Source organism: Drosophila melanogaster, chromosome 2R (assembly GCF_000001215.4).
Source record: "Drosophila melanogaster chromosome 2R".
NCBI classification, from domain to species: domain Eukaryota; kingdom Metazoa; phylum Arthropoda; class Insecta; order Diptera; family Drosophilidae; genus Drosophila; species Drosophila melanogaster.
The window spans coordinates 12,842,568-12,870,066 of NT_033778.4; the positions used below are offsets into that span (position 1 = coordinate 12,842,568).

The 27,499-nt window shown below is 38.8% G+C and overlaps 5 protein-coding genes and 2 non-coding genes across 23 annotated transcripts, besides 1 other annotated feature; 3 read left to right on the top strand and 4 right to left on the bottom strand.

Moving 5' to 3' along the window:
- The first annotated feature begins 97 nt into the window (after positions 1 to 97).
- Positions 98 to 2,137, top strand: Or49b (Odorant receptor 49b). Its single transcript, NM_078997.3, has 4 exons — positions 98 to 1,004; positions 1,109 to 1,491; positions 1,554 to 1,763; positions 1,899 to 2,137. Exons 1-4 carry the CDS (start codon positions 572 to 574, stop codon positions 1,998 to 2,000), a joined length of 1,128 nt encoding a protein of 375 aa, NP_523721.1. The 5' UTR covers positions 98 to 571; the 3' UTR covers positions 2,001 to 2,137.
- An 839-nt stretch (positions 2,138 to 2,976) lies between these two features.
- On the bottom strand, positions 2,977 to 4,029 carry CG17575 (uncharacterized protein; the record flags this gene model as incomplete). Of its 2 annotated transcripts, none has more annotated exons than NM_136977.2 (3): positions 2,977 to 3,325; positions 3,389 to 3,843; positions 3,898 to 4,029. In NM_136977.2, the coding sequence occupies 3 exons, from the start codon at positions 4,027 to 4,029 to the stop codon at positions 3,037 to 3,039; spliced, it is 876 nt and encodes a 291-aa protein (NP_610821.1). In that variant the 3' UTR covers positions 2,977 to 3,036. The 2 variants fall into 2 exon arrangements, with proteins under 2 accessions (NP_610821.1, NP_001188917.1); NM_001201988.1 differs by having other exon boundaries at positions 2,977 to 3,346.
- A 251-nt stretch (positions 4,030 to 4,280) lies between these two features.
- antr (antares) lies at positions 4,281 to 5,437 on the bottom strand. 2 transcript variants are annotated; one of them, NM_165952.3, is made up of 3 exons: positions 5,323 to 5,437; positions 4,861 to 5,249; positions 4,281 to 4,672 (listed from the first exon to the last, which is right to left on the bottom strand). In NM_165952.3, exons 1-3 carry the CDS (start codon positions 5,428 to 5,430, stop codon positions 4,372 to 4,374), a joined length of 798 nt encoding a protein of 265 aa, NP_725233.1. In that variant the 5' UTR covers positions 5,431 to 5,437; the 3' UTR covers positions 4,281 to 4,371. The 2 variants fall into 2 exon arrangements, with proteins under 2 accessions (NP_725233.1, NP_001246284.1); NM_001259355.1 differs by having other exon boundaries at positions 5,302 to 5,437.
- Positions 5,438 to 5,466: 29 nt separating this feature from the next.
- On the bottom strand, positions 5,467 to 6,426 carry CG30486 (uncharacterized protein). Its single transcript, NM_165953.5, has 3 exons — positions 6,276 to 6,426; positions 5,831 to 6,225; positions 5,467 to 5,779 (listed from the first exon to the last, which is right to left on the bottom strand). Exons 1-3 carry the CDS (start codon positions 6,396 to 6,398, stop codon positions 5,506 to 5,508), a joined length of 792 nt encoding a protein of 263 aa, NP_725234.2. The 5' UTR covers positions 6,399 to 6,426; the 3' UTR covers positions 5,467 to 5,505.
- On the top strand, positions 5,572 to 6,728 carry asRNA:CR45468 (antisense RNA:CR45468). The gene has a single exon (NR_124531.1).
- A 62-nt stretch (positions 6,729 to 6,790) lies between these two features.
- On the bottom strand, positions 6,791 to 26,856 carry CG17574 (uncharacterized protein; the record flags this gene model as incomplete). 13 transcript variants are annotated; one of them, NM_136978.5, is made up of 5 exons in its annotated part: positions 6,791 to 7,329; positions 7,394 to 7,471; positions 7,532 to 7,661; positions 26,376 to 26,516; positions 26,583 to 26,856. In NM_136978.5, 4 exons carry the CDS (start codon positions 26,476 to 26,478, stop codon positions 7,170 to 7,172), a joined length of 471 nt encoding a protein of 156 aa, NP_610822.2. In that variant the 3' UTR covers positions 6,791 to 7,169. The 13 variants fall into 13 exon arrangements, with proteins under 13 accessions (NP_610822.2, NP_001260926.1, NP_001369083.1 ...); NM_001273997.1 differs by having other exon boundaries at positions 7,394 to 7,474; NM_001382038.1 differs by lacking the exons at positions 26,376 to 26,516; positions 26,583 to 26,856 and adding an exon at positions 25,586 to 25,749.
- Positions 19,763 to 24,987: a mobile genetic element.
- asRNA:CR45140 (antisense RNA:CR45140) lies at positions 25,042 to 27,216 on the top strand. Of its 3 annotated transcripts, NR_124532.1 has the most exons (4): positions 25,042 to 25,181; positions 25,830 to 26,039; positions 26,368 to 26,440; positions 26,657 to 27,216. The 3 variants fall into 3 exon arrangements; NR_124533.1 differs by lacking the exon at positions 25,042 to 25,181 and having other exon boundaries at positions 25,569 to 26,039; NR_124534.1 differs by lacking the exons at positions 25,042 to 25,181; positions 25,830 to 26,039 and adding an exon at positions 25,569 to 25,740.
- Positions 27,217 to 27,499: the final 283 nt, after the last annotated feature.

Sequence of the window (27,499 nt, forward strand, 5' to 3'; positions counted from 1 at the left end):
TGGAACACAACTGATTTCACATTGAATGCGCTGCCCTCTCAACGAAGCTATCAAAAGCTGTTGAGAAAAGCTGCCTCTGATTATCAAGCCATCATTTATAGCGTTTTTTACTTTTATCTCCAATCGATAAGCATTATCTATGTGTAAATATAATTGAGTTTATATGCTAATTGGTCTATCTTTAATAAACATACAGCCCAAGTGTAGTCGAGTTATCAGCGGAACGCATTAGCAAAATTAGCTTCCAAGTTAAATGAAAAATATATTGAAGTGCTATAATCTGTATTAATGGCGACCACCTCTCCACCCCGTCCTTCACTCGTAATTCAAAAAGAAATCAATATGTGGCCAATGAAATGCAGCAAATGAATGTTGCAATTCAATAGTAAAAATTTGTGCAAAATCATTGGCAATTTAGGCAGAAATTGCACCCAAATGAGACCAGCTGGGAGTCCATGCAAGTCGTGTCCTTTAAAAACTGCCCGACTAGTTTTTCCCATAAGAATGCTATAAAAGGATGAAGCACAAACAGGATGGCTCAGAATTCGATTAGAAAGCCAAGTTATAAGCCATGTTTGAAGACATTCAGCTAATCTACATGAATATCAAGATATTGCGATTCTGGGCCCTGCTCTATGACAAAAACTTGAGGCGTTATGTGTGCATTGGACTGGCCTCATTCCACATCTTCACCCAAATCGTCTACATGATGAGTACCAATGAAGGACTAACCGGGATAATTCGTAACTCATATATGCTCGTCCTTTGGATTAATACGGTGCTGCGAGCTTATCTCTTGCTGGCGGATCACGACAGATATTTGGCTTTGATCCAAAAACTAACTGAGGCCTATTACGATTTACTGAATCTGAACGATTCGTATATATCGGAAATATTGGACCAGGTGAACAAGGTGGGAAAGTTGATGGCTAGGGGCAATCTGTTCTTTGGCATGCTCACATCCATGGGATTCGGTCTGTACCCATTGTCCTCCAGCGAAAGAGGTGAGTTTAAAAGTTCTTAAGTTGAATTGGAAAGCTCTAAGTTATAGGTTCAAGAGCTGAGAACAACCTAGCTCTTAATTTTAAAACCCACTTTCCTTTTGCAGTCCTGCCATTTGGCAGCAAAATTCCTGGTCTAAATGAGTACGAGAGTCCGTACTATGAGATGTGGTACATCTTTCAGATGCTCATCACCCCGATGGGCTGTTGCATGTACATTCCGTACACCAGTCTGATTGTGGGCTTGATAATGTTCGGCATTGTGAGGTGCAAGGCTTTGCAGCATCGCCTCCGCCAGGTGGCGCTTAAGCATCCGTACGGAGATCGCGATCCCCGTGAACTGAGGGAGGAGATCATAGCCTGCATACGTTACCAGCAGAGCATTATCGAGTACATGGATCACATAAACGAGCTGACCACCATGATGTTCCTATTCGAACTGATGGCCTTTTCGGCGCTGCTCTGTGCGCTGCTCTTTATGCTGATTATCGTGAGTAGATATGTATGTCCACAAAGGGAACCTAATGTACGCATGTCTGCCATTTGTCATAGGTCAGCGGCACCAGTCAGCTGATAATTGTTTGCATGTACATTAACATGATTCTGGCCCAAATACTGGCCCTCTATTGGTATGCAAATGAGTTAAGGGAACAGAATCTGGCGGTGGCCACCGCAGCCTACGAAACGGAGTGGTTCACCTTCGACGTTCCACTGCGCAAAAACATCCTGTTCATGATGATGAGGGCACAGCGGCCAGCTGCAGTAAGTCCTGCTTACATTAATCCTTGTACGATAACGATAACCATTGTTAAGGGTTCAGTGACAGATTTTTCATATATTTGTGGCTACTACATATATTCCTCTACTTATCCGCTGGTAAAATTAATTTAATTTCAGATACTACTGGGCAATATACGCCCCATCACTTTGGAACTGTTCCAAAACCTACTGAACACAACCTATACATTTTTTACGGTTCTCAAGCGAGTCTACGGATGAACGAGCAAGGACCAAACTGGAATATTTTATGAAATAGCTTAAATACTGCACATGCAAAGACTCTCACGATACGATTTACCATTAACTCTGGACACAATCGAGCACATTTTACAATTGAATAAATCATTAGTGAAAAGAAAAATAGTTGTTCGTATTTAGCTGGAAATACTCGCAATTTATTTCTTGTATTTTTTCAGTGAGCACTATTTGCGGTTGCTGCGTATTTCACGCTGCGTTCACCATTTTTTCACCATACCAACAATGAAAAACGAAATTGAAAAAAAATGTGTGAATCAAATGCAAAAAGAGGGAAAAGGTGTTTGGCTGTGCGCGATAAAAAATTTGTTTGCTAAAGTTGTCAACGAACTTTTTGCGTCCGCTGACTTTGACTGGCAGTCGGCGAGGTGCGAAAACAGGGATTCTGCTGGATGCTCGACGCAGGATGCAGAATGCAGGTTCCAGGATCCAGAATGTGGGTAGGTAGGTGCATAGATAGGTAGGCAACCCGGCGGGCAGATGCCAAAACGGAGCGGGGAAAACACATTTCAATTTGAATGCCACGTTGCAGGTGAGTGGCGTCGGGCGAATCGGGTTCATTATAATAATGGTGATGGAACTAAGGTGCGATACTACTCTGGCTCAACTTTCAATCTCTGTTGTAAAACGAACAATTCAAACAGAAAGACGCAGAGTAAGAAAAAAGAAAGTTCCTATAGAAGAATAGAATTATCTCCCTAATTCGCCAATAAGTGGAGATGCTTTAAAAACAATTTGTGAAACAAACTAAAGTTTTCTTTAAATGCTTAACTGGTTGTTAAACATTGCACAAAATGTTTGCTAGTTGGTATCTTTAATAAATATCATTTTTCTAACTGACTGCCCAATGTCCTTATTCCATAATGAATCTGACTATCGAATAATACTTGGTATAATATTGTGGGTATAAGGCGCCCACTAAAAAAAGACAGCAATCATTAAAGTCCTTTCATTTTTATTAAAGTTAGTGATTGGCCTTGGAATTGCAGAGTCCGCCAGTTCAGAAGAGGCCAGCCAGGTTGGAGGAGTCGTAGATCTCGTTGACGGAGCACAGGTTAATAAAAACCGGATTCCGTCCGCTGCGGCATTCGGTGGCCGGACGATCGCCGCTCTGGTAGACCGGGGCATTGACATCATTTGTCCGGACAAAGTTGCAGGTCATGTACTGGTGGACACTGGACAGCGACTGACCGGCCTCGTTGGTGGTGTTCTTGGTTTGGCGGAGAATGCCGCAGCCCACGTGGGTGGTGCTATCCCGGACAAGCTGTGTGAAGTAGGCAATGCACTTGCTGACGCGCAAGCGAAGGATTCTGGTCAGGTGAGCAATACTTAATCCAGGCGTCTCCACCTACCTGTTATTGGGCGGACTAAATGCTATAATGTCCCGCATGCTGCATTCCTTGTATTCGGCGAACATTTGCTCCAGCGTGGCCTTGATCACCTCATCTTCCGTGTGGTACTCCACCGGAATTGGAGCTTCCGGATTGGGAGGGTCGCTGGGTGAGCTCGGCGGCAAGGGATCCCCCTGCCAACCGCCCTCGGCCACCACCTGCGCCACGTTGCGGAACTGCTCGCTATTGCGGCAATGATCATTGACCAGGGCACATCGTTTCACATTGAGCTCCGCAAAACTGGCCAGCTCCTGATCCCACTGCAACGTGGCCATCCGGGTGGCCGGGCTGAAGCCCATCAGATCGCCCCTCGCTATCCGATCGCGGTACTCGTTCAGCTCATTGAGGATCATGGTGCGACGAGCCGTCGTTATCCGCACAATGTGGGCATCCGGACTGCAGATGTCGGCCAGCGCCTAAAGAAATCAGTCATCAGCGACGTGGCTCGCTGACCATTGGATGCATCTTACCCCGAAATTGTTGCAGGCTATGTGCCTCTCGGGTCCGGGACACAGGGTGGGATCGCAGTAGTCGAAGGCCTGGAGCTGCTGGCCCAGTAGCATCAGCAGCAGCAACAGCGGCGGCCACTTGGTGTCCAACATCTCGACGAGGCAGCCAGTTTAGCCAGCTCCGGCCACCCGAGGCTGCCTCTTATAGAGTTCGAAGGGGCCAAATCGATTATCGGTCAAGCGGAGCTATCAATTGCGACCATTTACTGACCACCAATCAGTAAAGCAATTGGTTAGGCCCACTATTAGGCACACTTTTGTACACAGAAAAAAATGGATAAGTTCTGATCAAATTTTTCTAGCATTTCGCATGACTTAAATCCGTTATAATAATTTGCTGTCATCGATTTTAAAGGTTTTTATTTCATGAATAGTATTTATGTGAATATTAAGTGCATAAGCACTTATTTTATAAGTGTACAATTATATAACACCCTAAATGTCCACTTGTATTTGGTCGCTGGACGGCATATTCGATTCCACCACCATGCTGTTGGCATCGACGTACTCATCCTCGCTGCAGAGGAACTGGTACATCTGGCTCGGTCCAGTGGCGCACTTCCCGGCAGGAATCTGGCCCTCTTCGTACGGAACCAGGTTGTTCACACTGGCCCGCGAAAAGTGGCAGAGCAGGATAATATTTGACTCCTTCTCGTCCCTACCTTTCACACGAAGGCCGCATCCCATACGAGAACCATGGTCCTGAATCAGGGGCATATAGTGGCCCACACAGGTTCTACAGTAAAAATAAATATGGTCTTAGTAGTTAAATATTGCAATTTCAAAAATGTAATATTAAACCCACTAACATGTGTTCGAAACGAAGTATTTAACCTAATACAATAATTTGTAAAAGATTTTAAAAGGCCTTCTCAAAAGCTGGTTCCTATTCTTGAGATATAGGTGGCGTTTTACGTCACTTACCCTTCTCTTACTGGCACTAATTTCTGACTGTTCATCATGCATCCCATGACATCCAGAAACAACTCCGGCAGCAATTTATCTAAAATCGCACTTTTAAGGCTCTTGGTCCGTCCCATCTTGCTACGGATTTCGGTGGTTGCCACATAGTGATACTTGTCGGTATTGGCGCAAAACTTTCCCGTCTCATCGCATTGGCGAACCTGTCTATCCGCCAGCCTCTGCAGTTCAAAATCCCAGCCCATCGTCGGCATGCGAGCGGCTACCGAATAGTTGCCCACTCCACTGGCCACATAGTTGCGCAACATGTTGATCCTGCTGAGGATGCCAGTCTTCAAGGCTCCATTAACGTTCAGGAACAGATTGTTTTTCCCGCATTGCTCACCTACTGCCTGCAGATGAGGTGGTTAAATCACTACAATCTCGAGTAATGATAGCTACTACCTTAGGTTGAAAGCAGCCCACATGAATTTCCGAGTTCATGCAGAGATTGGGCTTACAATGGGGATCATCTTCTGGTATCAAGCTCGCAGTTAGCGGTAACAAAAAGAGGTACAGATACCACATCTTCATCTCGTGGCAAAAGTAATTTAACTAACGTGTAGAGCTATCTTATGACCTAGATTTATTAAATGCAGCATGAACGAATCAATTAAGCTCGCCCAATTGCAGGGCATTGGGATTAACATGCTCCTCGGGTGAGCAGAGCCCCTCATATATGGAGTGGGTTCCCGCATAGCAGCGACTTCCCGGATGAGCACTTGCCCGGTAGACCAGCTCATTGGCGATCTTTCCGCGCGAAAAGTGACATAGGACACCGTACTGATAGAGTCCGCTCGTTTGGCCTTTTCGCAGCATCATGGCACAGCCGACATGGGCAGCCAAATCTTGGACCAGCTGGGTGAAGTAGCCGCGACACTGTCTGCAATCGTGGATTAGATATACATCAACCTCTTGAATCTCTCACTCTCACCCATCCTTGGCCGGTTTCTCGGCATTGATGTGGGCCATCGTGCAGCCCTTAACATCATCCATCCAAAACTGCAAGACAAAGTCCAAAACGGATATGGGATCCTTCTCCAGTTGCAACCACTTGGTACTGCCATATATATACGACACATAGCTGAACTCATCCGTATTGCTGCAGTAATCGTCTATATAGTCACAACGCCTCAAGGCAAACTTGGCCAACCCGGCCAGTTCCTCGTGCCACCGGAGTGTTGCCATCCGGGAAGCTGGACGCAAGTGCGGATACTGACCCTTAGCCACGGTATTCCGAAAATCGTTTAGGACGGCCAGGAGATGGGCACGCATGTGCATGGGAAACTTCATGATGATCGCTTCACTGCCACAACTCTCGTCAAAGTCCTGCGAAACTCAGACAGTTACTGAGCAACTTGATGGGAAGCCAAACTTACGCCATAATTGCGGCAAGCGATATGCGTTATTTCCGGCAGACACAGATCCTTGTTGCAGTAATCCGTAGATAACGCCTCCTGGCTGATAAGGACTATTATAAGGACTGAAAGAAGGTACAACATCTGGTGCCGATTGCTGGAGTCAAAATACAAAACTATTTTGAAGAAAACTGATCTATCTATACAGCGTAAAATCCATTGTAACTGCCTAAATGCAGCGTGACAATTCTATAATATATAGAGCTATTACTAGTTTTATTTCCAACAGACAGCCATATTCAACAAGGAATCCAAAAAGCTAGAAGGTTATTATTAAGATATAAAATTTACAATATGTGTAAAACATTGGAATTTCGCATGACTCAATTAAATCAAGGTAATAAAAACATAAAACATAATTGCGCATCTCAACTAAGAAAATAATAAATAAAAACTTTCGATTGGAATGTAAATCCACTAGTAATCTTTAGAAACCCATTTACCCACTGCTTTTTCATTGGCAAAAACATCCGAGTGCAGAAGTAATTGAAAACATGTTTGCATTTCTTGTTTTTGTGATTTTGTGAAAGTGCACATCGAAACAAATGTGCTTCAGTTGCATTTGATGTGCACTTCACTGGTTTATTACAATTAACACTTCATGTAGTTCAGTTTGGTTTTCGTTTTGGATTTGCTTAATATAGATGTATAAATAGAAGGTTGCGCTTAAGTTATATGTACACTTTACATACATCACATGGAATATAAAAATGGCTCGTTGTGCGATCGCTTTCACTTGGTTTTTTACCAGGAGTTTGGAGTTTTTTATGCAAGAAAACATGGAAAGTAAAGTGTTCAGCTGAGTAAAAAAGCTATAACGAGACGGAAAGGGGATCCTCAGTTCACAGTGCGATTTCACTGGCCAAAGTGGGGATTGTAGGGAGCTTGCTTCTCATATCCAGCGGGCATAACACTAGGTCCTGGATTAGCCATGGACATGTCATACGGCGGCGGATTCATGTTGGCAGCCCCGGCGCCAGGATACGTCGGATACGCCACGCCATGCGTTTGCTGACTGCAATGGATAAAAGCATATCAATTAATATTTGCGTTTCGCTGGAGCACTAGCTTCCACTTACCCCGGCATCGGCATAGGCATTGGCATTTGCTGCTGGTTCTGGTGGCTCATCGGCATGGGCATCTGCACAGTCACGTTGCTGCTGGGAAAATGGGGACATTAGAATAGTTTGCGGCAGCACTTTAGGCTCCGTACTTACCCGGTGGTCTGTACGGGGTACGAGGTCGCAGTTACGTAGGCATTGCTCGATGGATAGCCCGGCGGAGGCAGCTGTGTGACCGGATATCCGCCGGGAGCCGTGTGGGTGGCGGAGGTCACCACCACAGGCGCTGAAAGTAGAAAGAACGGAAAAAAAGAAATTAGAAACAGAAAATAGCTGCGCCAATGATTCTGAATCATCGCCAACCGCGAATCGCAGACTCGATAAGCTCCCACTTTTGATTAGACTCATCAGTGTGAACAAAAATTCCCCTTTCAGCACTATAAAAAATTTTCAATATTATATTAATCTAAATTAATGTAAGTCATAAAAACTTGATGTATATTATATTTTGCTTTTTTAATTTCATTTGGGGTTTTTTTGGTGTAATTTCTGTGCTTTTTTTTTTTTTTGAGCTTTTAATCTTATCCACTCAATTTATTTATAGAAAAGGGTAATAACAAGCCCGTGTCACGTTTATATGCACTATAAATACATTTTGTGTTATAATTAATATAAAAAATATTTTTAAAACATATACTGCCTGTATCGAAAACCAAGAATAAGAAAATACTTCACACTTAGACAAATAAGATAAGGCTCAACAAAATTTGCTGCACCACTATTTCTTTAAGTGTAATTGGCAATCCATTCATTGCTCAGTCAATGTAATTACCAACGCCTTCGCTGATTGTGTAGCCAACATTTCGCGCTGCTTTCTGCCTGCGTCTAATGCAAACAACGAAGGAAGTAATGAAAAATATGGCAAAGGCTATAGATAATCCAACCCAGAATGCCCACATTCTCGATAAGTCAGGGAATTTAGCTCGAAAAAACACAATCGCTTTCCAGGCGAACACAGAACAGACTGCAAGTCCTATGTCTGACAAAACCCACTCACTCGGACCGCGTCTAATCAATGTTCGATTTTATGGCCAATACGATAAGCGGGTGGTGTACTTGCATTATGGTTTTGTTTATCTCTGATATTGGCAGTACGAAACAGCTTCAAAATTACATAAATCATAAAACATAAATAACTCTTCCCGTAGCTGCAGCTATTTACCCATGGATCTGAACTTCTTGGCTATGCAAAAGAAGCAGAGGCACATCAACGAGGCAATCACTATGAAGACTGAGACTGCTATGATGGGAATAACAAACGGCTCCATCGCGAATATTATTCTATACACGCTGAACTGGTGCTACAGCGTGGAGTTCACGATTTCAACTGTTTCATGACATTGGGGTTTTTGTGTTTTTTTTTTTTTTTTGTGTAAATGGGAGATATTGGAAACCCATTGGACGGCCGCGTTATCGCCACAAACGGGTGATCCCCGAAAACACACCTGCACCCTTGGTGAGCGCCGCTCTCCGGGTTCGACCACGGGTCAGAAATACAGCCGCGGATGTCATGAAAAATACGGAGAAGGTGAAGAAAAGTATCCAGTAGATGCCCGAATCATCCATGATTATGATACTGACTGAATAAGCGGTGCACAAAGACTAAACAAAAGCGAGAAACTAAAGCCGCCGGATTGGCAATCGAAAAAGTGCCAGTAATGGCCAAAGAAAAGGGCAATCACACTCATAAAGATAGCACTTATCAGTGATAACAGTACACTTTCAACCATTATCATAACTTACTTAAATCACCGAGAGCCTGACGACGCTTCCAATGTAGTGCAACCAGGCCGATCAATGCCAAAATGAATATTTTGAAGGTTATGCGAAAAACGGATATGAAAACCACAGAGCGTTCCTGGGACTCCAGCAAGGAGCTGACCTCCGTTTCGTTATTCATTTCGGGAATACGTTTACAAATTGTTCCAATATCGAAAGTCTTCCGGATTTCGAGCAAGATTTAAGGCATATATCACAACAAGGGCAACCAAAACCGTGAGGATACAAGCTTCGTATGCCAGAAATGTCCAGTTTATGTGCAGTCGCTGGGAAATGTCCTCAAACACATCCAATATGGTGGCATTCATCGTGAGGACCTGCGACCTAACTAAATGGGTTTCATAATCATTTTCTGAATTACCCTGCATTTCGGGATCAACGTACGTCAACACTCAATCCTTTATGACCATTAGCCATTAATACCTAATTATTGATTTGCGTTTAGGCGTAAACGAAGCATTTAGTGGCACATTTGGAAATGGAATCCGAAATAGTAGGGAATCACAGTCGTTGTTATCAGCATATATTGCACAAATATAACAATAACACCCAGTCATTACCCACTCCAAACCAAGTCCTAAATCTCAGTATACCAAGATAGCCGGACTATTTCACAACAGAGGCTTTTAAAGTTTAGGATACTGGATAAGAAATTATTTTTAATTGTATTTGGAGGGGAAATTAAAAGCCTTAAATATGTCTTACATCTTTTAATATTAACTCGGATTTCTCATGCAAAAGACTTTACTTCTAGCTAAAGAACTAAATTCGCACACAATCCAAAATTTCTTCTAGACAATGACTTGAATATTTGAACCATAAATAAAATTGACAGTGCAGATAGGAAGCAAAAGCACTAAACCTTGGGCAATACCCATTATTATCATATATTTATCAATTTACAAGATCAAGTTAGGAAATCTAATGCAGACGCTTTGAATGACGTCTTCGAGTAATGGATTTAATTAGAAAAACAAGTTTTTCAGTGTATTAGATGCAGATACCGCTATCATGTGAGTTTTTACCTCTATTTACATGTGGCAATAATGAACAAAGTGACTCAAAGTGGACAATACGCAGAATAGTTTCAAAATGTTGTTAATTTTATCATTAAAAATTATAATTATAAAATAACTACATGCCACTTGATCTAACTACATAAAGCGGAAATTTTTGATTCATTAAGATGTGTCTCTTTTTAAAGCAGACAGCAGCATAAAAATAATAAGTACGGTATCTTAATAATGGGTTACCAACCTTTACAGTTTTTAATCTCCTTTCCAATTTTTAATCGTAGGCATATACAAATGGCCCCAATACAAATGGTCAATACAAAAATCGCAAACACTATAATCAAACTAAAGTCGTCTTCATTTGAATTCGAATTGAAAACATTCACAAAAAGAAAATTCATGATTGCACTGCAAACGCGACCTATAGACTAAGATAACTATCTGAAACTGCAATTATCTGTGAGTGTTAATAGATGCTGAAATAAGAGAGTTGGCTTATCGTACAGATACGTTAAGAATTGCTCTTACCTTCCGTCTTATTGCGTTTACAACAAGAACAACAACACTTGCAATAGCCCCAGATAAAAAGCATAAAAATGATTGCTATTAATCTGGCACCCGCTTCAGGAAGTTTATCGACACTTGGAGCATCGTATTTAGGTGGCGGTGGGAATTCTAAAGGAGGCATCTTTTTTCTAGTAAACACGTTTGACTGCAACGAACTGAGTAAATGAACTGGTCGAACTGTGTGTCTAAGCTCAGATCTTTTTGGACTGAATCTGGGAAAAAATTCAATTCACTAAGCCCTTTTTATTACGATAAGAAAAAGCGGACGAAAAAAAATATGCATGTTATCGTTTAGACTGTGTGTAAAATATTTATCCAGAATACAGAAAACTTATATAACCAGCTGGATTTTCAGTATTTAACAAGTATGGATGAAACAAGTACTACTTAGCTCTTTGTTTAATTTTAGTAATTTAGTGAACCATTCGCACATTTTTGCAGCGTACTTTTAGGCATAACCAACCAGAAGCCGCTAAAATACCCAATAAATATAAATTCTTGTCTTCTTTGTCTTTCCATCTGCTTATAGAGTCTTTGATATGTGACATCATAAATGGTCTCAAATGTATAATACATTTATTAAGATTTACAACGCACAACAAGTACGTAGTTCAATAAAAAAAACAAATTTGCGATCGATTTGAAATTTATGATTTAGTCACTATGAGTCAGAATTACACTCCATTTCCCAATGAAAGCAGTGACAACTACTATGAACTACAATATTACACCGAAGATGATTGAATTATTTGAAATTATAATAGGCTGACAAAAAAGGAAACTTTACGATCGAGCAGAGGTAAATGCAGTACAAAAACAATACATTGAAGAAAACTGCGATTGAAGTATATTTTGCCATTATTGGTCAAATTTTGCTAAATTCCAAATCCCTACCGATCCGAACGAAAGGAGCAAAGAAACTAAAATCTTAAATCACTTTAAATAATTACTCATACGCATAATATACAAAAGGTAAATACCACCATTCGCTTAAAAATTTGATTAGAATAATCATTACTCACTAAGCCGCACTCAAAAAAGTTTAAAAGATTTCATTACTTTTCTATGTGTATATCAAAAATTATGACCTTTGAATAGAAGTTTTTTAAACTTTTCTAAATTACTAAGAACGTAGTAAAACAGCAACATAGCGTTAATGCACCGAATGAATCAAAATATTTAACCAAAATTTGTAGAAAATTAAAATCATGGAAGCAATAAAAAAATAAAATTATTTTTTCAGTACCACATTCTTAAAAAGTACCATTATTTTTTTGAGTACGCTTAAATGTTGTAAACGACTTATAGTGGCTGCATCCGCTTTTTTTTTAAATCTTGTTCTTAATGTTCTGTTCACATCAGAATTAAATAAAACATATATTTTAAGTTCTTAGCAAAGGCAAATAGTGTATCCACTTTTTTTTTGTTTACGAAAAGAAAGCTACTATATATAAAGTAATTTTCTTAAACTTTGAATGTCGTCGTTTTTGTAAACTTTCTTATTTATTAAGCAGTTGATTCGGCAATCTTGTAGTGTTACAACCATGTAATAAATAACGAAACTAAGTAGTTAAACATAAAAAATTAAATAGATTGTTCTCCGTTCTCCATTTTGTTGAACAAAACAAGACACAGGAACTTCACACACGGAGCTTCGTCATCTGACAATTGGGAAGAACACAGGACAGCAACAAAGGATTTCTGCATCGAACTATACTAACTTGCTTCAATCACATCCTTGCCCGCCAGGCGCTGTTTCCTTTTGCGGATCACGTATCCTATGATCATTGCCACGACTCCGCAGAGGACCACAGCGAAAATGGTGCAAAGGATGATGGTGGAGATCTCCAGATCCCTGTCGTTCGGAACGTGCGGCATCCTAATCGAATTACTCACAACAATAGGTATTTACTAACTAATAGATTCTATCGGCAGGCAGTCTTGAGGATAGTTCGATGGGTCTTGAAACTACGCCACGGTGTTCATTACGCAGAGGTTCGACGATTATTGCGAATCGGATTCGATTCCTCGCCGACTTTTGTAAGAGTCCAGACTGTTTGCATATCCCCACAGACCCGAAGTCAGTTTAAAATGGTGGTTTGGATGGCAAGATAAGATTAGCAACCATCGCTGGGTTGGTATTGACGCTCTGGGCGTTTAATCGGCTTAATAACGCCATATAGTCCTGATATCGGTGCCAGAAGGTAGCATAGAATAGAGGGGAACCATAAAAGTTCAAGTGGACATTGTATTTACAGCTTGAAACCTGCGTCAATAGTCTACATCAATCAAAAATAAAATTAGGTTTGGTTTTCGAAATTTATTACTTCTGGGGGATCCTCAGAACGATGCGATTACTCTAAACAATTTCCACAAATCTTTGATCGTTTCTGACGTCAGTGCTAATCAAATAATTGAATTAGCCTTATCGAACGCTTATTATCTGAGATGGGAAACAATACAGCCGTTGGGGAAATTCACCGGTCAACAGTTGGACCCAAGATTTTTCTGCAGAAACGAAGTACGACTCAAGTGCAACGACAACAATTATTCTGTTGACAGAATGTCAATAATCATATTTAACTTATTTTATTATTTAATTATCTAAAGCTGGTCATAAGTAGGGGTAAATTATTTTCAATCAAGTACTCCTATGTACATGTAATTCAAGTTATTATATTATACACATATTATATATGTATATTTTAATTGCGTGCTAAATATTGAAATTTTGACCTAGTTAATCCATAACTCTATAGAGATTTGAAAGGTTTAAATAATAAAAATATATATATTTTTTTTTTGGTTTTTGTACTGTTGTGCAAATGTGTTATCGAACATAATAGAAATTTAAGTGAGAAAATTTTTCCATAAAAAATTTTTTGGTGTGCTGAAAAGTTGTTTTTCTGGGAGCATGGTACCAACTATTAACGACCGTCTAATCAACACCCTATCGCCTAATTCAAACAACACTAAATATAATTTAATATCATTCGGGCAAGGGTAAGAAGAAAAAACAAGACTTGACCTCAAACGTTTGCGAATATAAGATAATAAGATTGTCGAAAATGTTAAAAAGGCTACACGAGCCCGATTCGATTTGATGAACAGCATTGATGATTTGTAAATTAGGGCGATAATCAAAACGTTTGATGCAAATGGCGTCTTGGACTTGAAGCACTTATAGGTTCATATGATTAGATTTTGATAGCTCGGCTGTCTGGAGCGATTCCCAGAATCGACGATACGACCATCGATCATCCCAGAATTACTATTTAAAGTCCTGACCTCACCGGCGGTAACCACAGTTGCGTTTCCCACGCGAAGTCGACGGGCGCGACGAACTCGCAATAGTACCAGTATCAAAACCACTATAAAAAACACCATTATAATGGGAAACCATTTAACCATGGTTAAAAGATACTTTTTTCCAACGAGCCGTTTGGTCTAAAAGTTCGAGGTATACTGCATGCATGTATTTAGCTGTGGGATGTGGATACAATTGTCAGTCGTTCTTATCTATAAAAATGAATCAATTCCTTATCGAAGCGCTACTGAGGATGAGTCATTTTAAACAATTTAAATTATATTGTTGTTATACTAAAATTGCTAACATTATAGCTAGCCAATGATGGAAAATGGATAAAAACTGGTAAAATCCTGGCCAGAAAGGGACAACAGACTATTCACTTGTTTCAGATAAGATACGGCCATATAAATAAACATACATAAATAGACAATTACTTTGGCCCTTGCTGATAAAGTAAGTTCCGCTTATTGCTGAGCATACTTAATGTTGTTTACGAATCGGTGGAGAGGCAAAAGCCAAAAACCAAACAAGCCAAAAGGGTAATAACAAGCCCGTGTCACGTTTATATGCACTATAAATGCATTTTGTGCTATAATTGATATAAAAAATATTTTTAAAACATATACTGCCTGTATCGAAAACCAAGAATAAGAAAATACTTCACACTTAGACAAATAAGATAAGGCTCAACAAAATTTGTTGCACCACTATTTCTTTAAGTGTAATTATCAATCTATTCATTGCTCAGTCAATGTAATTACCAACGCCTTCGCTGATTGTGTAGCCAACATTTCGCGCTGCTTTCTGTCTGCGTCTAATGCAAACAACGAAGGAAGTAATGAAAAATATGGCAAAGGCTATAGATAATCCAACCCAGAATGCCCACATTCTCGATAAGTCAGGGAATTTAGCTCGAAAAAACACAATCGCTTTCCAGGCGAACACAGAACAGACTGCAAGTCCTATGTCTGACAAAACCCACTCACTCGGACCGCGTCTAATCAATGTTCGATTTTATGGCCAATACGATAAGCGGGTGGTGTACTTGCATTATGGTTTTGTTTATCTCTGATATTGGCAGTACGAAACAGCTTCAAAATTACATAAATCATAAAACATAAATAACTCTTCCCGTAGCTGCAGCTATTTACCCATGGATCTGAACTTCTTGGCTATGCAAAAGAAGCAGAGGCACATCAACGAGGCAATCACTATGAAGACTGAGACTGCTATGATGGGAATAACAAACGGCTCCATCGCGAATATTATTCTATACACGCTGAAGTGGTGCTACAGCGTGGAGTTCACGATTTCAACTGTTTCATGACATTGGGGTTTTTGTGTTTTTTTTTTTTTTTTGTGTAAATGGGAGATATTGGAAACCCATTGGACGGCCGCGTTATCGCCACAAACGGGTGATCCCCGAAAACACACCTGCACCCTTGGTGAGCGCCGCTCTCCGGGTTCGACCACGGGTCAGAAATACAGCCGCGGATGTCATGAAAAATACGGAGAAGGTGAAGAAAAGTATCCAGTAGATGCCCGAATCATCCATGATTATGATACTGACTGAATAAGCGGTGCACAAAGACTAAACAAAAGCGAGAAACTAAAGCCGCCGGATTGGCAATCGAAAAAGTGCCAGTAATGGCCAAAGAAAAGGGCAATCACACTCATAAAGATAGCACTTATCAGTGATAACAGTACACTTTCAAGCATTATCATAACTTACTTAAATCACCGAGAGCCTGACGACGCTTCCAATGTAGTGCAACCAGGCCGATCAATGCCAAGATGAATATTTTGAAGGTTATGCGAAAAACGGATATGAAAACCACAGAGCGTTCCTGGGACTCCAGCAAGGAGCTGACCTCCGTTTCGTTATTCATTTCGAGAATTTGTTTACAAATTGTTCAACTATCGAAAGTCTTCCGGATTTCGAGCAAGATTTAAGGCATATATCACAACAAGGGCAACCAAAACCGTGAGGATACCCGCTTCGTATGCCAGAAATGTCCAGTTTATGTGCAGTCGCTGGGAAATGTCCTCAAACACATCCAATATGGTGGCATTCATCGTGAGGACCTGCGACCTAACTAAATGGGTTTCATAATCATTTTCTGAATTACCCAGCATTTCGGGATCAACGTAAGTCAACACTCAATCCTTTATGACCATTAGCCATTAATACCTAATTATTGATTTGCGTTTAGGCGTAAACGAAGCATTTAGTGGCACATTTGGAAATGGGATCCGAAATAGTAGGGAATCACAGTCGTTGTTATCAGCATATATTGCACAAATATAACAATAACACCCAGTCATTACCCACTCCAAACCAAGTCCTAAATCTCAGTATACCAAGATAGCCGGACTATTTCACAACAGAGGCTTTTAAAGTTTAGGATACTGGATAAGAAATTATTTTTAATTGTGTTTGGAGGAGAAATTAAACAAGTCTTAAATATGTCTTACATCTTTTAATATTAACTCGGATTTATCATGCAAAAGATTTTACTTCTAGCTAAAGAACTAAATTCGCACACAATCCAAAAATTTCTTGTAGACAATGACTTGAATATTTCAACCATAAATAAAATTGACAGTGCAGATAGGAAGCAAAAGCACTAAACCTTGGGCAATACCCATTATTATCATATATTTATCAATTTACAAGATCAAGTTAGGAAATCTAATGCAGACGCTTTGAATGACGTCTTCGAGTAATGGATTTAATTAGAAAAACAAGTTTTTCAGTGTATTAGATGCAGATACCGCTATCATGTGAGTTTTTACCTCTATTTACATGTGGCAATAATGAACAAAGTGACTCAAAGTGGACAATACGCAGAATAGTTTCAAAATGTTGTTAATTTTATCATTAAAAATTATAATTATAAAATAACTACATGCCACTTGATCTAACTACATAAAGCGGAAATTTTTGATTCATTAAGATGTGTCTCTTTTTAAAGCAGACAGCAGCATAAAAATAATAAGTACGGTATCTTAATAATGGGTTACCAACCTTTACAGTTTTTAATCTCCTTTCCAATTTTTAATCGTAGGCATATACAAATGGCCCCAATACAAATGGTCAATACAAAAATCGCAAACACTATAATCAAACTAAAGTCGTCTTCATTTGAATTCGAATTGAAAACATTCACAAAAAGAAAATTCATGATTGCACTGCAAACGCGACCTATAGACTAAGATAACTATCTGAAACTGCAATTATCTGTGAGTGTTAATAGATGCTGAAATAAGAGAGTTGGCTTATCGTACAGATACGTTAAGAATTGCTCTTACCTTCCGTCTTATTGCGTTTACAACAAGAACAACAACACTTGCAATAGCCCCAGATAAAAAGCATAAAAATGATTGCTATTAATCTGGCACCCGCTTCAGGAAGTTTATCGACACTTGGAGCATCGTATTTAGGTGGCGGTGGGAATTCTAAAGGAGGCATCTTTTTTCTAGTAAACACGTTTGACTGCAACGAACTGAGTAAATGAACTGGTCGAACTGTGTGTCTAAGCTCAGATCTTTTTGGACTGAATCTGGGAAAAAATTCAATTCACTAAGCCCTTTTTATTACGATAAGAAAAAGCGGACGAAAAAAAATATGCATGTTATCGTTTAGACTGTGTGTAAAATATTTATCCAGAATACAGAAAACTTATATAACCAGCTGGATTTTCAGTATTTAACAAGTATGGATGAAACAAGTACTACTTAGCTCTTTGTTTAATTTTAGTAATTTAGTGAACCATTCGCACATTTTTGCAGCGTACTTTTAGGCATAACCAACCAGAAGCCGCTAAAATACCCAATAAATATAAATTCTTGTCTTCTTTGTCTTTCCATCTGCTTATAGAGTCTTTGATATGTGACATCATAAATGGTCTCAAATGTATAATACATTTATTAAGATTTACAACGCACAACAAGTACGTAGTTCAATAAAAAAAACAAATTTGCGATCGATTTAAAATTTATGATTTAGTCACTATGAGTCAGAATTACACTCCATTTCCCAATGAAAGCAGTGACAACTACTATGAACTACAATATTACACCGAAGATGATTGAATTATTTGAAATTATAATAGGCTGACAAAAAAGGAAACTTATTGCATTTACGATCGAGCAGAGATAAATGCAGTACAAAAACAATACAATGAAGAAAACTGCGATTGAAGTATATTTTGCCATTATTGGTCAAATTTTGCTAAATTCCAAATCCCTAGCGATCCGAACGAAATGAGCAAAGAAACTAAAATCTTAAATCACTTTAAATAATTACTCATACGCATAATATACAAAAGGTAAATACAACCATTCGCTTAAAAATTTGATTAGAATAATCTTTACTCACTAAGCCGCACTCTAAAAAGTTTAAAAGATTTCATTACTTTGCTATGTGTATTTCAAAAATTATGAGCTTTGAATAAAAGTTTTTTAAACTTTTCTAAATTACTAACAACGTAGTAAATCAGCAACATAGCGTTAATGCACCGAATGAATCAAAATATTTAACCAACATTTGTAGAAAAATAAAATCATGGAAGCAATAAAAAAATAAAATTATTTTTTCAGTACCACATTCTTAAAAAGTACCATTATTTTTTTGAGTACGCTTAAATGTTGTAAACGACTTATAGTGGCTGCATCCGCTTTTTTTTTTAATCTTGTTCTTAATGTTCTGTTCACATCAGAATTAAATAAAACATATATTTTAAGTTCTTAGCAAAGGCAAATGGTGTATCCAATTTTTTTTGTTACGAAAAAGAAACCTACTATATAAAGTAATTTTCTTAAACTTTGAAAGTCGTCGTTTTTGTTAACTTTCTTATTTATTAAGCAGTTGATTCGGCAATCTTGTAGTGTTACAACCATGTTAATAAATAACGAAACTAAGTAGTTAAACATAAAAAATTAAATAGATTGTTCTCCGTTCTCCATTTTGTTGGACAAAACAAGACACAGGAACTTCACACACGGAGCTTCGTCATCTGACAATTGGGAAGGACACAGGACAGCAACAAAGGATTTCTGCATCGAACTATACTAACTTGCTTCAATCACATCCTTGCCCGCCAGTCGTTTTTTCCTTTTGCGGATCACGGATCCTATGATCATTGCCACGACTCCGCAGAGGACCACAGCGAAAATGGTGCAAAGGATGATGGTGGAGATCTCCAGATGCCTGTCGTTCGGAACGTGCGGCATCTTAATCGATTTACTCACAACAATAGGTATTTACTAACTAATAGATTCTATCGGCAGGCAGTCTTTAGGATAGTTCGATGGGTATTGAAACTACGCCACGGTGTTCATTACGCAGAGGTTCGACGATTATTGCGAATCGGATTCGATTCCTCGCCGACTTTTATAAGAGTCCAGACTGTTTGCATATCCCCACAGACCCGAAGTCAGTTTAAAATGGTGGTTTGAATGGCAAGATAAGATTAGCAACCATCGCTGGGTTGGTATTGACGCTCTGGACGTTTAATATTTAACTTATTTTATTATTTAATTATCTAAAGCTGGTCATAAGTAGGGGTAAATTATTTTCAATCAAGTACTCCTATGTACATGTAATTCAAGTTATTATATTATACATATATTATATATGTATATTTTAATTGCGTGAGTTACCATGCCCAGCATTAACCCCCCTCAACAACCACCTCCGCCTATGAAGCCCGCCCGGTAGGCGACATCAGCAAAGTGCCAACGCTGTATATATATATATTGATCACGAGCTACCATGCCAGCATAGCCTCGTCCCCCGTTACCTGAAACTCTGTTGCACCCGATGATGAAATCGGCATGAACACACACACACACACATATTCACACATACTGCGTGGTGGCGACGCTCTCGACGTTGAAATTAACATGAACCTACACACACACATACACACTGCGTAATCGCGACGTCCTCGTCTAGACTCGCTATCTAGAACTAACGGGATCAAAAGCACTGCTGCTTGCCCGTGCGTATACATTAAGAATAAAGCTTTCATCATTCTTGATCTTGACACCAAACCGAGCAGTTGATTTATTTAAACCTGGGCAGCAACTAACTAAGAGTAGAGAAAGGAGGACCCCCGATCCAACGGAGGCACCCGTAACTGGCGCAGCCGGACTAGAACTAAAAGGATTAACAACGCCTTTCACGTTCTTCGTTCCACTTCTGTAAACTGGTAAGTAAGTGAACAAGTGGCAGAAAAAAAAAAAACACAAGTTTGAGGAGCCAAGTGTAAATATATGGTTCTCAAAAAAAGAGAAGAAAAGGAAAAAACTTCACACAAACAAGTTCAACAGTGACATACAGTATAATTACAAACTATTGTGACCGAATATGTGCACATCAATCGCTGAAAGGGCACCGGGATCACACATAAAAAAAATGTCTTTACATTCAAAGTGACCGAATATGTGCACATCAATCGCTGAAAGGGCAGCGGGATCACTTATGACATACATAAAAAGTTAACATCATTCAGTGCTATGGCCAAATATGTGTACATCAATCGCTGATGAGACACCGGGACCATACATAAATAAGCAAAACAAATAAATCTAGTGTGACCGAATATGTGCACATCAATCGCTGAAAGGGCACCGGGATCACACATAAAAAAAAAAAAAATGTCTTTACATTCAAAGTGACCGAATATGTGCACATCAATCGCTGAAAGGGCACCGGGATCACTTATGACATACATAAAAAGTTAACATCATTCAGTGCTATGGCCAAATATGTGTACATCAATCGCTGATGAGACACCGGGACCATACATAAATAAGCAAAACAAATAAATCTAGTTCAATGTTGTGGCCGAATATGTGTACATCAATCGCTGAAAAGGCACCGGGACCACAACATTGAAAGAAATTAAACAATAAATCAGTAATAAAATCACTATGTGTGTCAGGTTGAACCTTTCCTTAAAAGCCATATACTTGTTCGCGAATGCTCCCAATTGAGAAACATTTGTCAAATTACAAATACACTCAACTTACTACTTCGGATTGTGTTACTGCCATGTGTTCATTTACTTATACAAACTGAATATAAATTTTTTATACTTACTAATGTACATAATATATTACAGTCAAACATTGGAGCCGACACTACAGGCAAAGAAAAATGGCGGTTGGTAATAGATTTTCGAAAATTAAACGAAAAAACCATCTCCGACCGTTATCCGATACCTAACATAGCAGACATACTGGACCGAATAGGTAGAACAAAATACTTCACAACAATAGACTTGGCAAGTGGATTCCATCAAATTGAGATGAATCCACAAGACGCGAACAAAACAGCTTTCACAGTCGAAAATGGGCATTACGAATTCACAAGAATGCCCTTCGGTCTGAAGAACGCACCAGCCACTTTTCAACGTGTGATGGACAACGTTCTAGGAGACCTTATAGGTAATGTTTGTCTGGTTTACCTAGACGACATTATTATATTCTCACCCTCACTGCAGAAACACATTAGCGACATTAAACTTGTTTTCTCTAAGCTACTGAATGCGAATCTAAAAATCCAACCTGCTAAGTGTAACTTCTTAAGGAAAGAAATTGACTTTTTGGGACACATTGTTACTCAGGAGGGAGTCAAGCCCAACCCAAACAAAATACAAGCTATTAAAGACTTTCCCTGCCCCAAAACCATCAGGGAAATCAAGTCATTTTTGGGATTACTTGGGTACTATAGGAAGTTTATCAAAGATTTCGCAAAAATAACAAAACCTATAACAAGACAATTAAAAGGAAAAAAATCAATAGTAATAGACGACGAATTTAGGAAAGCAGTCGAAATTTCAAAGAATTTATTATGCAACGACCCAATACTTATATTCCCCGACTTTACAAAACCATTCACGTTGACGACCGACGTAAACAACTACGCCATAGGGTCAGTGCTATCACAAGGCCCCGATACCAACGACAGACCCATATCCTTCGCTAGTAGAACGCTATCAGACACAGAGGTTCGATATTCCACCATAGAAAAAGAAATGCTAGCTATTATTTGGTCAGTAAGTCATTTTAGGCCATACCTTTTTGGCCAGAAATTTAAAATAGTCACAGATCACAAACCATTAGTCTGGTTAGAAAGCTTTAATGGTCAAAACCCTAAACTACTTCGGTGGAAAACTACCCTAGCCGCATACGATTACGAAGTAGTGTATAAAAAAGGCAAACAAAACGTGGTCGCTGATGCGCTTAGTCGAATAGAACCAAATTTAAACATAAACGAAGACCCACAAAAAATCCCAGTTGTCCAACAACCATTAAATCATTTCAATACACAAATTGTGTTCCACATTGGGGAAAAGTCTTCAGTACAAATCACAACACCATTTACGTACAAAACAAGACAAGTCATTTCAGAACCTACATATACCTTTGACACTATTTCTAACATCTTGCAATCAATTCTTAAACCAAACAAAATGACTGCAATATTTGCCCCAGATCAAATCTTTTTGCTCATAGAGGAAGCGTATAACAACTACTTCTCGGTGAACGACTCATATAAAATCTCCCGTTGCAAACTGTTCTTACCCGAAATAACCGAAACGGAAGACCAAAAAAACAAGAATACTTACATACCACTTAAAGAACAACCACAGAGGTATCGACGAAACCTTTCAACACCTAAAAAGAGATATTTATTTCCCCCGCATGAAAGATATTATTACGCAAGTAATAAAAGACTGTGACATTTGCCTTACACTTAAATACGACAGGCAACCCCATAAACCAGCTATGCAATCACCACCTGCCCCACCAGGACCTTTAGAGGTGATCCACATAGATATTTACTTCGTCAATGGTACTTATAATCTAACTGTCATTGACAAATTTTCAAAGTTCGCACAAGCATACCCGCTTGATAACAGAAACTCCATAAAAATCATTGCCGCCTTGTCTCAGTTCATGAGCAACTTTGGCATACCCAAAAAACTTGTTTTCGATCAGGGAACAGAATTTTCCGGAAACCTGTTTAACGATTTCCTTGCTCAATACGATATACTCCAACATACTACTTCATTCCAACAATCGACTGGTAATTCACCCGTCGAAAGACTTCACTCTACGTTAACAGAATTGTACAGAATAGTTATGAACCGTCGAAAAGAATTACACCTACAGTGCGAACATACCGAAATACTTAGCGAAGTATTAACAACCTACAATAACGCGATACATTCTAGCACAAATCACACCCCTTTCGAACTCTTTCACGGCAGGACACACATATTTGGAAAAACCATAACTTATGACAATCATCATGACTACCTCTCAAAACTAAATCAATTCAGACAAACACTATACCCCCAAATACAACAACACCTACAAAACACCACCGATAAGAGATTGGCTAAGTTAAATAAGGACAGGGAACCGCCAATTCTAGTTGAGGAAAATAATACTATATATAGGAAGGAAAACAGAAGAAACAAAATAACACCTAGATTTTCTCTACACAAGGTAGAAAGAGACAGAGGGATAACACTAATAACTACCAGAGGTCAGAAATTACATAAACAAAAAATTAGGAAACACATTAAAAGAACTGTGAACACCCAGTCTCAATCAAACACTAACACTTAATGAATTCAACTAAACATGAAAATGTAACAATTAAAAGACAAATTTGATAAACAGACAGGGACATTATTATCAGGATCATATATAAAATAGAACACGTAAATAACAAACAAGTTTCGATATAGAAATTTTTCGAAAATTACCAGAACCAAATTTTTAAAGAGCAATAACGTGGCCGAAAGCTTACTTGCTAGTAAGTTAGGCCTCATTTTCAAATTTATGTTTAATACACAACAATTAGAAGACATACGAATTTTATTTAATAAGCAAAATATAACCATAGAATTGGATGAACACATTAACAACTTTTGTAACCATCCTGTTAAACTCTTACTTGCAACACCAAACTATTATTTAAGGTTAAAAATCCATTTTTCAACTAGCAAATGTATCATTTCATTCAAACAATTCCCTTACCTATACATTGTTCATACTTCATTGTCTCCCACGACAAACTTACCATCGAGATACCACCAATGGAACGAATAGAAAATAACAAAACATTGAAAGTCCTATCACTCGAAAAACTGCACCTGGAGGCATTGGCAACAACCGGGAAAATGGACTACATAACTCAACAATACTTTACCGCTACGTACCTTGCATTGAGCATAGTACTAATACTTGTGATCTGTCTCCGAACCTGTAAAACGCAGAAAACGATTTTTACCCAGCAACCCACCCACACACCTCACGTTGTCGAGTCGGCTATCCCTTCGTTATGGCCATCTCTCCGCACTAGGGGGGGAGGAGTTACCATGCCCAGCATTAACCCCCCTCAACAACCACCTCCGCCTATGAAGCCCGCCCGGTAGGCGACATCAGCAAAGTGCCAACGCTGTATATATATATATTGATCACGAGCTACCATGCCAGCATAGCCTCGTCCCCCGTTACCTGAAACTCTGTTGCACCCGATGATGAAATCGGCATGAACACACACACACACACATATTCACACATACTGCGTGGTGGCGACGCTCTCGACGTTGAAATTAACATGAACCTACACACACACATACACACTGCGTAATCGCGACGTCCTCGTCTAGACTCGCTATCTAGAACTAACGGGATCAAAAGCACTGCTGCTTGCCCGTGCGTATACATTAAGAATAAAGCTTTCATCATTCTTGATCTTGACACCAAACCGAGCAGTTGATTTATTTAAACCTGGGCAGCAACTAACTAAGAGTAGAGAAAGGAGGACCCCCGATCCAACGGAGGCACCCGTAACTCGTGCTAAATATTGAAATTTTGACATAGTTAATCCAAAAACTCTATAGAGATTTGAAAGGTTTAAATAATAAAAATATATATATTTTTTTTTTTTTGGTTTTTGTACTGTTGTGCAAATGTGTTATCGAACGTGAGAAAATTTTTCCATAAAAAATTTTTTGGTGTGCTGAAAAGTTGTTTTTCTGGGAGCATGGTACCAACTATTAACGACCGTCTAATCAACACCCTATCGCCTAATTCAAACAACACTAAATATAATTTAATATCATTCGGGCAAGGGTAAGAAGAAAAAACAAGACTTGACGTCAAACGTTTGCGAATATAAGATAATAAGATTGTCGAAAATGTTAAAAAGGCTACACGAGCCCGATTCGATTTGATGAACAGCATTGATGATTTGTAAATTAGGGCGATAATCAAAACGTTTGATGCAAATGGCGTCTTGGACTTGAAGCACTTAAAGGTTCATATGATTAGATTTTGATAGCTCGGCTGTCTGGAGCGATTCCCAGAATCGACGATACGACCATCGATCATCCCAGAATTACTATTTAAAGTCCTGACCTCACCGGCGGTAACCACAGTTGCGTTTCCCACGCGAAGTCGACGGACGCGACGAACTCGCAATAGTACCAGTATCAAAACCACTATATAAAACAACCATTATAATGGGAAACCATATATCAAAGTATATGTTAACCATGGTTAAAAGATACTTTTTTCCAACGAGCCGTTTGGTCTAAAAGTTCGAGGTATACTGCATGCATGTATTTAGCTGTGGCATGTGGATACAATTGTCAGTCGTTCTTATCTATAAAAATGAATCAATTCCTTATCGAAGCGCTACTGAGGATGAGTCATTTTAAACAATTTAAATTATATTGTTGTTATACTAAAATTGCTAACATTATAGCAATTATTATATTATGGATAAAAACTGGTAAAATCCTGGCCAGAAAGGGACAACAGACTATTCACTTGTTTCAGATAAGATACGGCCATATAAATAAACATACATAAATAGACAATTACTTTGGCCCTTGCTGATAAAGTAAGTTCCGCTTATTGCTGAGCATACTTAATGTTGTTTACGAATCGGTGGAGAGGCAAAAGAAAAAAACCAAACAAGCCAAAAGCTCTCTCCCATTATTCAGATCTGTCTCTCTCTCTCTATAAATATGTATATCGACTAAATATAATTGTTATTATCACTTCTTAACACGAATAGGATTTTATATACTCTTACACACACTCGCTCACTCATAAAACTCATCTTTTGAGCTAAACTCCGGCTGCTTTGTCTTTCTGAATGACTCATCGGGGAGTTTTTATTTGATTAATGGCTTATAGGCTAATACTTCTACATATATTTTATACAGTTACTCACTGGACAGAACGGCACCTTGGCGTCTGCTGGTGCAGCAATATCCGCAGCAACTCATGATGAGGAAGGTGAGCAGAAAGAACATGAAAATGCCCCAGAAATCCATGGCGAAATCGTCTATATCGTCCAACTCAAAGTCGTCCACTGCGGAAGAAGTTAATGTGTTTAAAAGCTCGTTTCATAGTCGATAAGACGTCGTGAAATACTTACGTTTGACAAGGATTTAGCGGTTATTTCCCTTTGTTAATATCTGTATTTAAAGTCGAAAATTCCACTTGTTGCAGGGAATGCACTGCCTATTTATCGGATTTATCCGCTTTTTGGCAGCACCCGTATAATTCACTTAAATATCAGTGAACTACTCTACCGGAAGGTCGTTATTGAAGCCCGATTGGAATTAACTATATCTTATCAGCGTTAATCTGAAAGTAATACAATTTATCATGATGATAATGGGTGCACGTTATGCAGCACTGACTGCGCTGGCTATGTTTAGTGAGCAGTCGATGTAAAGCGGCGATAGCTAGCGCACTCAACACAGCAATCGATAATTCAAACATAACATCTGATTTAATTGTGTTTAAAACTTTATTGCAAGGTATATAATGGCTCATAATTTTATTTATTTGCGTTCCAAATATTTACTAAATTGAGTTTGTTATACTAAGCTTGTATATTTTGTATAGATATTTTTTAAAACATTACAATTTATCATAATGATGACGTTATGCAGCACTGACTGCTGAGTTTAGTGAGTAGTCGATGCAAGCCAACGATAGCTATCGAACTCAACAAAGCAATCGATACTATTGGAATAGAAAATATAAGAATTAATTAATTCAAACATTACATCTGGTTTAATTGTGTTTAAAACTTTATTGCTGGGTTTATGATGGCTCATAATTATGTTTATTAACATTCCAAATGTTTAGTAAATTGGTTTTTTTTCTTACCACGTTTATTTTTAATTTTATATAGCAAATTTTTAAACATATTTACTTATATATGTGGTTGAAAGCGATGAAAATAAAGTAAATCGATTAAATTGAGATTTATGCCCTGAGTAGATTTACTTTCCCACCATATACTACTAAAAATTTGAATATATTCAAAACTAAAAATTCATT

What these genes read in the sequence shown, in the direction of transcription:
- Or49b (NM_078997.3), top strand. Translation starts at nt 572, where the DNA reads ATGTTTGAAGACATTCAGCTAATCTACATGAATATCAAGATATTGCGA. An exon ending in ATTGTCCTCCAGCGAAAGAG is followed by an intron (nt 1,005 to 1,108) that starts GTGAGTTTAAAA and finishes TTCCTTTTGCAG; the next exon opens with TCCTGCCATTTGGCAGCAAA. An exon ending in TGCTCTTTATGCTGATTATC is followed by an intron (nt 1,492 to 1,553) that starts GTGAGTAGATAT and finishes CATTTGTCATAG; the next exon opens with GTCAGCGGCACCAGTCAGCT.
- antr (NM_001259355.1), bottom strand. Translation starts at nt 5,430, where the DNA reads ATGAAGATGTGGTATCTGTACCTCTTTTTGTTACCGCTAACTGCGAGC. An exon ending in TGGGCTGCTTTCAACCTAAG is followed by an intron (nt 5,250 to 5,301) that starts GTAGTAGCTATC and finishes CCTCATCTGCAG; the next exon opens with GCAGTAGGTGAGCAATGCGG. An exon ending in TTAGTGCCAGTAAGAGAAGG is followed by an intron (nt 4,673 to 4,860) that starts GTAAGTGACGTA and finishes TTTTTACTGTAG; the next exon opens with AACCTGTGTGGGCCACTATA.
- CG30486 (NM_165953.5), bottom strand. Translation starts at nt 6,398, where the DNA reads ATGTTGTACCTTCTTTCAGTCCTTATAATAGTCCTTATCAGCCAGGAG. An exon ending in TCGCTTGCCGCAATTATGGC is followed by an intron (nt 6,226 to 6,275) that starts GTAAGTTTGGCT and finishes TGAGTTTCGCAG; the next exon opens with GACTTTGACGAGAGTTGTGG. An exon ending in GAGAAACCGGCCAAGGATGG is followed by an intron (nt 5,780 to 5,830) that starts GTGAGAGTGAGA and finishes CCACGATTGCAG; the next exon opens with ACAGTGTCGCGGCTACTTCA.